The sequence below is a fragment of the Caloenas nicobarica genome, chromosome 2 (genome assembly GCF_036013445.1).
Source record: "Caloenas nicobarica isolate bCalNic1 chromosome 2, bCalNic1.hap1, whole genome shotgun sequence".
Taxonomy (NCBI): Eukaryota; Metazoa; Chordata; class Aves; order Columbiformes; family Columbidae; genus Caloenas; species Caloenas nicobarica.
The window spans coordinates 36,446,249-36,459,360 of NC_088246.1; the positions used below are offsets into that span (position 1 = coordinate 36,446,249).

Here is a 13,112-nt window from a genome sequence, read left to right on the forward strand (position 1 = left end):
AGGTTAACCCCTATTTAAAAGAAATTTTAAAGAATATTGTGGACGCCAAGGGACGAGAAATACTTTCTTTTTAATTCTGCTTCTGTAAGTAAAGCTATCCGAGGGTCTATAAACCTGAGCACATAAAATTCTGATAAATATCAAAACCGGCGAGAAGGTGCTTTCGCGGAGAATCTAAATTCACGGCGCACATAGACAACACTATCAAAATAAAACTTTATTGATCTAGGAAAAATATAATAGATGCATTAATAGCGTCGTTAAGCCTTTTTATTGGTTGGACTAAAATTAAAACCAAAAAGGGAATAAATAAAACCCATAGCTCAGCCTAAGCAAACTCTGACTGGAAATCTCAAAATGTATCGAGTTAAACCGTGATTTATCTTTTTATTATTGGCCCGTATAACCCAAAAGATCAGCACTGTTAATCCACAGACGCATTTTGCGAGCTAATTAAAATATGCTTTTATTCGTAGACACGGGCAAACTGCAATTTGTGAAAACGTAAATGGCCTTGCCGTCTGTTGCAGGAGTGCCTGCGCCGCCTATCTGAGAACATAGCCGTGGATTACATTTTATACAGCTCCAAAAATTAACGCAATCAGGGTATAGTTATTTAATATTGAAACTGTCAGTTGCCAGGAACTTGCGTGTGTGCCAGATTTCTTTTTTTTTTTCCCTTCCCTTTTTCCTGGATTTGCTCCAAATAAGGCGGATTTCAAACAGGAGGTTTAGGAACAGCGTCTGTGCCAAGTTAGGTGACAAATGACGGCCCCACTAATTTTATCTTTACTAGAAATTCTTTCACGCTGTTGGCGGGGTGGGGGGGAGCTTGGCTTGTTTTGGCGGATTATCCTGTTAAAAACTAGGCTGAGATTTAATTTTATTCCAGGCATCCGGAGGCTTGTTCTCTTAACGATGTTTTATAGTATATGTGTATCGTTTTACTCATTTGGATTAGGAACATATTTTGCAAGTTATTCTGACGAGCTCCGAATTCTAGTGTGCGGCAGGACAAAATACACCCAAACCAATTCATTAGGGCTTTATCTCCTCGCCATTCCTCCAGCACTGGCGAGAACAACGGGGCTTTCTATTGTCCGGAGACCCCAAACACCGTGCAGAAGCAACAACGATATCGGGTTATATGTGTGTCGGGAAAATCTTACATACCCAAGTCCGTCTTTTAAGTGTACCCCTTATATTGCGAGAGATGTGCCTCACAGCCGTATTAAGCATTTGAAACTATATCCCTTCTCTCTCTCTCTTTTTTTTTTTTCGTAGCTATCTTTCCTTTAAATAAGGTCCGGATGCATATACAAATATCTTTTTCGGTTGCGGTCTAGCTTGGCTCTCAGACACACACGTTGGCCTGAAGTTTCGATTTCAGAGCATTTAATGAAAAGATTGTGACAAAAAGGAAAAAAAGAAAAAAAGACAACAAAACACAAACCCAAAAAGCTTATGAAAAAGCCTCCCAGGGGTTTGGATGTGGTATGTGAGCTGAAGTTGAGTACACGATTAATTAAACACAGTGTAGACACTGAGTTGGATTCGCCTCTTCCCTCCAAAACAGGCAAACCCAAGTCATGTGAAATAATAAACAGTTATTGTAAGAAACAAGCTTGTTTTTTTAAAATATTATCCTATGACCGCGGCCGTCAGTAAACAATTCGTAACCAGAGGGCGCTTTAGCTGCTGCTGGGGTCCCTTTGATTTATTCAGCCGAGTATTGAATGGGGCAGGGAAACAACAAGGGGGAAAATAAATATTTGATCAAATATGCTGAGTTTAACTTGACTGGTGTAAAATGAAATGTTGCAGAGGGACCCTCAAGTCGCCCCGCTCCTTCCCGAGACGTGGCTTCTCACGTCCTGCCGTTGCCGAGGGGAGGTCAAAAGAGATCAACGTCCCCGAGCTTTTAATGGAGCATCTCTGATGAAATCGATAGGTTCCGATAATCATCTAAAAACTGCGCTCTGACGGCTGAGCATGTGTTTTTAACTACACTTGCAACAGTTCCCTGGAAGCATAATTTTAAAGGGCGCTTTCTTAAAAAATACTGCAGGCAAGTTGCATTATTTTACATACGAGAGCAAGGACATTTTTTTTTCTGTACAGATATGTAAAAATTGTATATGCTCTCCTATTAAACATGTGGATTAAAATATGAAACCAAAGCAGTATCTCCTTCATATAATACCACCTTCCCTCCCGCCCTTCTCAAATGGAGACATAACAAAAACATGTGAAACTTTTATGGGAGAGAAAAGTAACCTGGAGTTAGGGATACTCGTAGCGAGGATAGAGTTTCAAAGCTACAACCCAGAGCAGACCTGAGCACATGAGAATATGAGACTGTTGTTTGTTTACAGCACATATGCTAGTTTCGATAGATTAGATAGACAGATAGAGAGATAGATGGCAAGAAAGTCAAATCTGGCCTTGCATGAACATTGGCTTAATATGCAATCACGAGTATTTCTTAGCGTGAGTGTGTCAAAACCTGTTTACCACAATCTGTATCCAGCTGTGAGGAAGCAGACTACCCTTCAAAGTTACCAAACGACCCTAACTAAACTACAGTTCAAGTCCAATAAGATCGTCAGAATTGTCTGTCATTTGCAGTCTGTGTTGCCATAGATCTATTTGATTGAAGACACCTACTCTTCCACACATAAATGTCAAGTTTCATAATATTTCCAGTGCTACAATATTTTTATAACTGGAAGAAAGCTACAAGTTACTCTGAAAAAATATTTCCAGATAACGTGGATTTTCCACGCGGCTGGCCAAAGCTTTACGAAGAGAAAATAAAAGGTCAACTGCAACTTAGAATGTCCCTTCTATATTATTTCACATCGTAATCACCAACTTTTTGCATCGCTTCCCCTCCCTACGGTCCTGTTCCGCGGTGCTCAGGGGTCGGGGCAGGGGCCACCCCAGCTCACTAGGTACCACTCCGATCCCCGCACACTCCTCGCCCTTCTGCACGCAGGGTAGACGTATAAAACACTTACCTTCATGCATTTCCTAATTTTTACGAAACTTTAACTCCATGGAGAAGCCCCAGCGGCTCCCCCCCCGCCATCCCGGGAGGTTTTTTGTAACGCGGAGCCCGGTAAGTGCAATAATTACCCGTGCGGCTCCAGGGATGCAAAATGAACAAAGGCCAAGATTTTTTTTTTTTCTTTTCTTTTTTTTTTTCCCAAGGCTGCTCCCCTCGCCCCGGGCGGCTTTGACATTGATCTGAAGATCGCCATCTTGTGGCAAAGAAGCCCTTAAACCACCGCCGCCGTCCGTCCGTCTGCTCGCCCGCCGTCCTGCTGCGGGGCCCGCGGAAGAACGGTGGACGGGCGAACGAATGGACAGACGGCGGTGGAGGGCAGTAGCCGCTCACCTCCCGGTGCAGAAACCTCCGCTGCCTTTATAGGCATTTCGTACAGGCGAGCGGACAAGTCACGGACACTTTTTATGGCCACATTGTCTCAGCAACACAGAGGATGCGATTTTATTGGGCTAGGAAATCAAACCCCCACCAGAGAAACTCCATGGTTTAACTGTCTCTGGGATTGGCTATGAATGCCAGTTAATTTTTAACCAGGAAAGGAAGCTTGCTGGCTTAATTTTCATTGCCATTCAGCTCTCCATCCGTCCCTCTGTCCCTCTTCCACTGCCTGTCCATCTCCTTTTAACAGACATTCCCTCTCGCATGCTAGACAAACAAACAAACAAACAAACAAACAAAGTCTCTTTCCCCTCCCACACTTTATAACATTTCTTTTGGGTAGTTGCAGTCTGACTGGGTGGCGGTTGTCAACAAAGGCCCAAAGTCAGTAAGTCCTTCACCTCAAGGTTATGGGTGATGTCCAAGCAATACAGAAGTTCAAAGCCAGTAAACAATGCGAAAACAGAATGTACTTTCTTTCCCTGATAAGGATTAGGTTCCACATGAAAGATTCAAACATTCTTCCCAAAACACATTCCTATCTCAGCCGTTGTTTGGGGTTTGGGGTTTTCTTTTCCCCCCCTCCTAACTTTCTCCCTCCAGTACTCCTCCCACTCGCCCCCCCCGCCCACCTCAGTCCACCCCCTCCCTGCCTTGGAGATCAAGGACAATTTCAAACAGTCCATTTCCACCACACTACCATGAGGATTTTTTTAAAACCATTTTTTTTCAAATACAACAACTTTCTCAGAGCTCTCACCCATCCATCGGCTGGCTTGGACCTTCCCTTTGGTGCCGGGCTTGTAAAATCTGCCCCAAATGCTACCGACACCACTAACATTTCCTGAGCAGTTCTCCTGGACACATGTTGCAGGGAGCAAATACCAATGTCACATCAAACCCTCCAGCATAGAACCTGGCCCTGCCTGCCTTGGCAGGAGAAGAAAAAGGCCTAACACACAGTGAGCTATGAACACACTCCATTTTCCTGTGACCCGCTGAAATGATGCTTAAACAAGCCTAGGTTCACTTGTTAACTCCAGAGTAGAAGATTTAACGGCGAAGTTCACAAAAGAAGTGTAATTCACCCCAAATGACTGAACAAGGTCATGAGGAATTTCGGGTCCCAGAGATACACCGGATAAAAGAACATGCAGTAACGTAACACCAGAGTAAAAATATAAAGTTTCCATTTTTTTATTTTCCTTGTGCGCTGTTCCACTGTATACATGCAACCAAATACTTTCGCATATTAAAACAAAACTGTATATACATATAGATGATACATATTGAAAACAGTGATGCCATATAAAGATATTGCATTTTGTGAACGTGTCAAAGAAATTACATCCACTTGTTAAATTTATTAATCAAAAAACATTCTTATCACCACTTTGTTGCACACCTAAAGAAATCCCACACCATTTAGCCCCAAAGGAAAAAAGAGGGAGGGGGAAAAAAAAAAAAAAGGGAAAAAAGCATTCGAACAAAATTGGTCATGGGCGCTTTTTAAAAAATTATTTACAAGTCTCGTAAAACACCTTTCTTTTATGAAATATACATTCAGATATTCTCAACAGCAAATCACCTTCACGATAGAACGCCGTATCCTTTTTAAACTGATATAGAATTTTAAATATTTTCCTTTTTTTTCCTCTTTTCTTTTCTAATCTTTTTTTTCACGCTTTGGTTCCTGCAGGGAAATATATATATTTATAGATATTTAAAATAACTCCGAACAACTCTCCATTCTTTGCATATGTCGCCTGGGCGACAGAGTAGAGCTCGTGACGTTTAAAGTAGACAACAACAAAATTACCATATTTACATTGTTTGACTTCTGTTTAAACTCTTCACTAGTCACCTTTAAACGAACATGCGATCAAGTTATTTTAATGATCCAATGTTAGTGCATTGCACAACTCCAAGTTTCAATTAAGTGTTGTGTGGTATTTGCTAAACTGTCGTTCTCCACAGGTATTTCCTGAAGAAAGTTTGTGAGCCAGAAGCCAGAAGGTTAGTTTCCTTTATGGAGTCGTTTCTTTTAAAACGCTGAAATTCACACTCTTTTGCGGGTCTATTTTTAGTATTTAAATGTGATTTGTCTCCGAAAATATGGCAACGCATACTCGGTTGTCATAAATAAAATGAGAGCTAATTAAAATTTACTAATTTTTTTTAAGTGATTGTTTCTTTACGATATATGGCGAATTTATACCTGATTTTTAAAAGTAAATAAGTCTTTCATTTACTTCTCTTTCTTCCCTCTATCCCCTCCCTCCCCACAACCCCGAAGGAAACGCTAGTATACCCATCAGTACATCCATATTACAACTGCTCGCGGCTGGCTTCGTGAAGGTGTAGCCATGTCACCCCCCTCCCTCTAATTCTGTGTGGCGCCCCCCATCAAATTCTCTTTTCAAACCCATGGGCAATGGAGCACTGCCTCTAAAACAGACGTTTTCCGCTAAGGAAGGACAAAAGATTGTCTCTCAGAGTTTTATATTCTGCAGTGGTCCTGGTTGAGCGAGCTAGACTTGGCCATCTCCAGCCAGCTGTTCCGCAGCAGCACAGGGGCGAGGGTGGGCCGGGGGTGGGCGAGGCCGGGGACGGAGCGGTGCCGTCCCCGCCTGTGCCTGCAGAAAGCGGGAGTAGGGTGAGCCGCAGTGCCTGGCAAGGTAAGAGGTATGGATTTTGCACTCAGAGGTGACGTGCACTCTTAGAAATGGATGCCATGTGTGTCAAAATCAAACCGATTCCAGTTGGTATGTAAATATATATATATAAAAAATCATCATTGAAGGTCCAGGGTAGATTTACATGTATGTAAAACCTTGGATTCTTCTAGTTCCGTCAGATACACACCTCCTTCCTCCACGTAACCCTGTGGCTTGACCTTGTCAAGGGCGAAATCTGAATTTAATCTCGTCTTGAAAAACGCTATGAGTTTTAAAGTAGTGGATTAGCTGAGTAATATTGTAATCGGTCCCTGTTAATTTTTTTTTCTTTCATTCTTCTGTTCTGAAACCATATTTTCACTTGGCGGTCGGTCAAATTGAGCATTCGGGAGAGCTGGAGGCGTTTTTCTTTGTTTATGTAGACACTAAAGAAGAATTCCCTTTCTAACTCTCTAATCTGATATTTGGTGTATGGGCATCTCTTTTTACGAGTACGTTGTCCACCTGTGGAGTGAAAAAAGGCAGAAGCGTTTGAGACCAAGCAGTGGCCGGTAGCGGGGGCTGAGGAAGTGGGGGGACACACACTCAGGCAAAACACATTAATATGGAAAAGACACTTTTTGCCCGCTCCAGGGCCGGTGTTGGCAGGTCGGAGGCTGAGCGCCAGCCCTCCGCCTTGGCGGGTGCGGGCAGCATGGGACCGGGACCCGGCGGGACCCGGCGCGGCCCCGGGCAGCGGGCAGGGCGAAACCCCCGCCTAGACGCCGGGATCCGGCCTCGTTGCCTCGGCGGGGAGGGTGGCGGGAGGAAGGGGTGGTAGCGGGGGGTTCCTGCGGATTTCACAAGCTGGAGGAAAGCCTTTGTAGGCTGCTCCGCCAGGCGCCACGCACAGGGAGCTGCCCTGGGAGCAGCCATCACCTGGCTGCCTGCAGCAGGCAGCGCGGCACCGGGCAGGGGAATCGAGCGCCCAGCCCTTCCCGAGCCCGCATCCGCTCGGATCTCGCCCGCGTTCCCTGGACTAACCCCGACTCTTCGTCCCCGGCAGAGGAAAAGCCCCCGAGCCCAGGGCTAAGGCGCCTCATTCTCATTCCACCCCCCCGCCGGCTATTTTCAAGCACGGTCTCCACCGCATCGAGGTATTCTCCTCTCGATTAGCCATTACAGTTTTAAAGTTCATTAAGCAGAATACAAAAGGTTTCAAGGTTCAGGAGCTCTTTACACTAAACGTAGCTGCTATCCCTTTTAAAACTTCCTTTTCTGGTACAGTTCATTGTCGAGGTATTTTTTCCCCGAGACGTATACTAGCTTTGCCTTTTAAAAAGCCCACATAAAAAAATCAGACTTTGACAGATTGAATAACAATTGTAAGTAACAAACTGTTGGACAGAAGGCAACACGTAATTGCCACAGTGCCTTAGTAAAATGGCTTCCTTTAGACAAAAAGGCCAGCTTTAGGTTAATTTGTTTCTTTCAATATATTGCTACAGTTCAGGCGGCTACTTTATCTGTTAAGCGCTATTCTAGTGCAATCGTTAAAACGGCGAAGGCTTTGAATTCAGCTCCTAACTAGACTTCTGGTGGAACACATGGCTTTTATAAAATCACTGGATTACATCGATATCAAAGGAGTCTGGATCTCCTTTTTTTTGCCGAATTTACAGGCACTGAACGTACGTTATTATATTTTCGAGAGTTGACCACAGAGCTCTTTTTTATTATTATGTAAAAAAAGAAAAAAAAAAAAAGAGGAAGGAGAAAGAAAATTTTTTTAAGGCATCCATTGCCCGGTGGGTATTTCACGGCCAATTTCAGCACTAAACACGTGATCTCGCCTTTTATAACAAAGTTTTGTTGGGGGAAATCTAAAGGCCCTTCATAAACCTTATATGCTTATAAAACAGCATATAAAAATTTAACAGCGGCGGTGCGCTAGATTTCAAGCTGCCTTTCCTAAAAGCGCTCGGGCGCTGCCTTTATACGTACTGGAGCTGCCGGATTTCTCCTCATTGTTGCCGGAAGATGACTCGGGGCTGCTGCTGCTCTCCGGCCGCCTCCGCCTCTCCTTCTCCGCCGCCGCTGCCGCCGCCCTGCCGCAGCCGCCCTCCGAACTTGAAGTTGCCGCCGCCGCCGCCCCGGCGGCCGCGGGCGCCTTCTCGCCATTCTTGTCTACCGGGTAGTCCGCCGAGGCCAGGTTTTCCGCCGTGCCATAAGCCGTCTCGAAAAACTGGTCGAAAGCCTGGGGTAGGACCCCGTTCCTGCCCACCGTGCTATAGAAATTTGAGGAGACGTTGGTGCTGGGGTGGTAGACGTTCGCTGTGTTTTTGCCGAACATCTCGCCCATGCTAGCAGTGTTGGTGGCAGGCAAGCAGTCTCTGTGCATGATCTCCTCTGCGGAGTAGCAGTGGGGCAGATTGTTCCTGGGGTGCCATTTACTGGAGGGATCAATGGCATATTCCCTGAAGGTAACTTCTCTCACAGGTTGGACCTGGGGTAGGTTGGAGGAGTAGGAGTATGTCATAGGGCGAGAAGACGGGGTCTGGGGCAAAAAAGAAGGGAGGCTGGAAAAATCAGGACCCGAGACGTAGTAAGTACAACTTGGCAAATACATATTAGAGGAACAAGGAACACGCTCATCAAAATCCATCATTAGGGCTACCTCGGCTTCTCCGCATTAGCTGAGCTTAACATGATTCTCTAACGCAGCTGCCTCTTTGAAGCAGATCCGTGAAGTAAGAGATGGGGAGACGTAAGCTGACGTGGAAAGCTCTCCCCGGCGGCGGCAGGGAGGTGCGGTCACGTGGCCCGACGTTGACATTGACGAGCGGCGGGTCCGGGCCCCGCTCCCTTTGTGGCCATCGCGGGGGGAAGCAACAGCTCCTCGCCAGCAGCGCCTAAGGGCGAGCCAGCTCAGGTTGGCCGGGGGGGGAGCCTTAAAGGACATAAAGCCGCCTTGCCACTGCTCCAGACTTAGCCGCGCGGCCCATGGCACCCACTGGCTCTGGAGTAGAGAGGCTTAGCAATCTCCCCAGGGTTAGGTGAGACCTTTCTGTTTGTTTGTGTGCTTGCTGGGGCGTTCGGCGGCTCGCTAGCAGGCTCCGAGAAGGAGGGCACAGGAGAGATGCAGGCACGGTTTCTTTTGGAAAGCTGCTTCCGAGCAGGAAATGCCCCTGAAGAAATCGGCCGTCTTGTGCATTTTTTTTGTTTGGTTTTGGTTTTTGGTGGTGTGGTGGTTTTGTTTTTTTTTTTAGTTTGTTTTGGTTCGGTTTAGGCTTTCCCCCTCCTCCTTGAAAAAAAAGGGGAAAAAAAAAAAAGGGCAAAAGAGCCCTCACCCCGCAGAGTTTTGCTGGAAACGGTACTAGGAAGAATGTGCCAGGGTCAAGTCTGTACTGATTTTCATGGTGAATAGATTACATGCTTGCATTCATGTTCACTTCCGAAGCGCTTAGTGTCTTCCTTCCCTTACTTAAATATTAACCTCAAATACCCTGCGCAGCTTCAGCCAAGCTTCACTAGAAGTAGCTCATACTGTCGGGTTCCCGGGACGCAGGTTCCCTCTCCTCACCCCGCTCCAAACCGTCCCTCGCCTTACTCGCAACGCCACAAAACCCTTTAAATTGCAGCTCGCGGAGCTAAGGACTGGTTGCTGATGTCTCCGCCTCAACGCTGCCACTAAATACTTGGAAAACCAGTGGATGTTGGGCTACCCCGGCTTGACAAATACTCCGAGTTTAATTGCCAGAAGCCTAGTTAAAATTATTTGACATACTATTAACCCCTAGGAACAAACTTGCCGTACCGAGATACTTTCCTTTTTGCTTCGTACCGTCGCTGAAGGCTGAGACCCAGGGAGACCTATTTTAAAAACGTGGTTAAAATTTTACTATTGTTCCATGAAAGGGATGATATAGAAAATGGATTGTACAGGGCAGAGACTGAAAAGTACTTCTCTGCCAATAAAAATGCACACTCCACCGAATGAGCAGAGCCAAAGAAAATAGAGAAATACGCCAAAGAATACAGCACCTTTTGAGGCATGGACATCCCTAGGCTCTCGGAAAATGAAAAAAAAAATTGCTATTCTGATGCTCGATTTCAGAAAAGAAATATTTGGGTTCCGGCTGGATTTCATCAAAATAGAAAAACAGAACGGCAAAAGGCTATTGTGAAGTCGGTGCTCTTAGGAAATTAAACGTAGTTCAAGATCCCTGCCCTTTTGGACTTTGGAGGCTAATGTAAGGGAAACAAAAATGTTAGGGAAAGAATATTTGGTTTTTCCCCCCTCTTCCTCTGCAGTGCTGTGGAAGTATTTATATATCCGGAGAAAGTTCTCCAGTAAATTCTGGAGATCTTCGGTATTTAAATGTCAACATCGATTTGTTTATTTATTGCTTAGCTTATCGTAACTGACTCAATAACAAATCTAATCATGTTGTGCACAGAGAAAATACTCTCATTATGTATTTTCCCTACATTATAGTTAACTATTGCGTTTGAATTCAAGCTGTAAATTCAATATTATCAAGTAATTACTTTGTAGTGGAGTAAACTAATTTATTAGCATTAATGTTTATATGCCTTTTTCTTATTTTACAAGGGTTACCATTCACAAATCAAATGGTCTGGACGTATCCCTGTAATGAACTCTTTATTTTGGTTTGCTGCAAGAACTTCTTATGCTTACTGCGAGCTGAACTTGAAATTAATGAATTAATCTTGCAGCTTGACATATTTGCTAGAAAGTGGATGGAAAGAGATTGCATGTCGTCAAAACCACTAGCAGAAGACTGCAGAGTCGTTTAGGGATTGTAAAAGGATTTGGGGGTTTGGGGGTTTTCCCTCTCTCTCTCACTCTTTTTTTTTTTTTTTTTAAACTTGGAGTAGGGGGTGCAAAAGCTCTGTTTGTCTTTTTCCTTAACGCTAGACTTTTGCTCGCATTTACTTCCTCTCTCCTGCTCTTTTTTTTTTTTTTTTTTTTTTGGGGGGGGGGCGGGGGAGCTAGGGCGGGGTTGGAGGGTGGGAAGCCCTCTTTTGGTATCTGAGCACTTTTTATTTTCCCTGTGTCCCCCCACCCTTCGATTCCGTCTATGAAAAACCTCTCCTCACACCCCGCACACACGCAGACACCCCTCCCTTCAAGCAAAAAGGAATGTATAAGGATTTCAGTGACTTTGAGATAACAAAGGCGCCACCATTGCAGAGCCTCGCCCCGCCTCTGCGTGATGGCAAACAAATTCTTGCACTTGTATTAGGGCTTTTAAGGCTATAATTGAACACGGCGCGTCTAGGAGAACCGAAAACAGTTCTAGACTGACCTGCGGTTTTATAGCACTTTGGCAGTCAACTTCAGCTTGTGTCAGAGCAGACATGATAGAGCTGCCCAACGCTTAATCGTGGGACGCCACCACCTCGGACTCACTGCAGCCCCCCTCTTGCCTTTCAATAAATTTCAAACCTTTGGGGCTAGCAATGGGGGACAGAGCTGGCACAGGTTTGTATGGGGCTCTTTCCCGCTCCTCTTTCTGCAGCCGGGGCCGTGGCGCCGTGCGAGGCTCCACCGTGCCAGAGGTCGGGGCTGCCTCTGGGAAACAAAGGGAAATTAAGGCAAGAAGGGTGAGAAGGCAACTGGAAGTAGGCGTGTGTGTGCCTGTGCGTGGGTGTGCGTGTGTCTGGGCATATGTGTGCTTGCACAGCGTGCACACGTGCAGCCCCGATGCCTACTTTTGAATCGTTCGAGATGTGTCGCCCCCCCACCCCTCCACAAAACAAGCATCCTATTTCTTCAAGCGGGTTTGCAACGCAAGGGGACCCCGAAATGTCTCCTGGTTCCTTCTGGATAGCCAGTGGGGAGGGTGATGGGGAAAGCTGCGACGGGCACAGCTCGTCTGGGAGTGAGTAGACACCCAAGGCACAGGCTGTTCTCTGCTTTATTTGCTGTTAAGTGAAACAGAGATAATGTACGCTTAAAGCCCCGGAATGTGTGGGTAATTGCAGGGAGCCTGCTGTTAAGTTGCTGTGTTCAGCACAATTATCAATGTTGATTATTTGGTGTAATGTTGAATTGCTCTTTTAATACAGTAATTGGGACTTCCGCGTTGAGGAAGGGGGAAAACCGAGACTTCCCCTCGCTAACCTCACTGAAAACAACATAAACAAAGGCAGGCATTTCGTTTGGAGAAGCAAAATGCATTCGTTACGCCTTCCCATGTATTTCGGTCGGATTAGAGAGGGTAAAACCGCTCTGAATTTGGGAGCTCTGCTGCAGGACGTTTTTGCAAAGGACAAGCGTGGCCAAGAGGTGGAGAGACTGTGAGCACATTTACCCATAGCTAAGCTAAACAAAGCGAGGGGAAAAAAAGCTACATCTCTCCTTTGGAGAAATATAAACAGAGCTAGGACGCCTCGATTGCCTAGCTTTTATATATACAGATGGCGTGCAAAGGGAACTGTTTAACTTACTATCGCTCGTCTGCGAAAGGTCAAGTTCTATAGTATCGAAATTGTTGTCTTTTTCTATCCCGTTTTGCTCGGAAAAAAAATTTGAAGCCGACCATTTACCTTGCCAATAGGGTGGGAGCCTGTAATTAACCAGAGAAACGTGTGTTAAAAGGAATATGCGTCAAGAGGAGCTAAGTAAAATATTACACGATTGCTGTCTTCAGTCGCTGCTGCTCCTCTCGCATAGGAAGGGTGAGAGATGTTACGGCTCGAGCAGGAGAAAATATCTCAGGAATTAGGACAGTGTTTTGTAAACTTGCTGGTTGATTTCAGCCGACAGAGTCTTGTTAGAAAACGTGAAGTTAGAGAATTTGCAACGTTGTTGCCAACGAAAAGCACAACCCCTTCCCACCTTTTCCAATGAAAATAAGGCCAGAAGGCGAAAATTCTTCGCAAAATTTGCCGGGAATGCACCTTCAGAAAAAACATGCTTATTGTTTGGATTTTAAATATTTCGGGCTCAGAAGTTCTCAACTGGCGTTTCTTCTTTG

General features: G+C 45.3%; 1 protein-coding gene across 1 annotated transcript; it reads right to left on the reverse strand.

Moving 5' to 3' along the window:
- Positions 1-5,695: 5,695 nt before the first annotated feature.
- Positions 5,696-8,864, reverse strand: HOXA11 (homeobox A11). Its single transcript, XM_065628184.1, has 2 exons — positions 8,110-8,864; positions 5,696-6,630 (listed from the first exon to the last, which is right to left on the reverse strand). The coding sequence occupies exons 1-2, from the start codon at positions 8,771-8,773 to the stop codon at positions 6,398-6,400; spliced, it is 897 nt and encodes a 298-aa protein (XP_065484256.1). The 5' UTR covers positions 8,774-8,864; the 3' UTR covers positions 5,696-6,397.
- Between the last annotated feature and the right edge of the window lie 4,248 nt (positions 8,865-13,112).

Bases quoted from the DNA above. Each gene is read 5' to 3' on its own strand.
- HOXA11 (XM_065628184.1), bottom strand. From the start codon at position 8,773: ATGATGGATTTTGATGAGCGTGTTCCTTGTTCCTCTAATATGTATTTG. The intron at 6,631-8,109 runs GTACGTATAAAG...TTCACTCCACAG, and splicing joins GGAGAAATCCGGCAGCTCCA to GTGGACAACGTACTCGTAAA.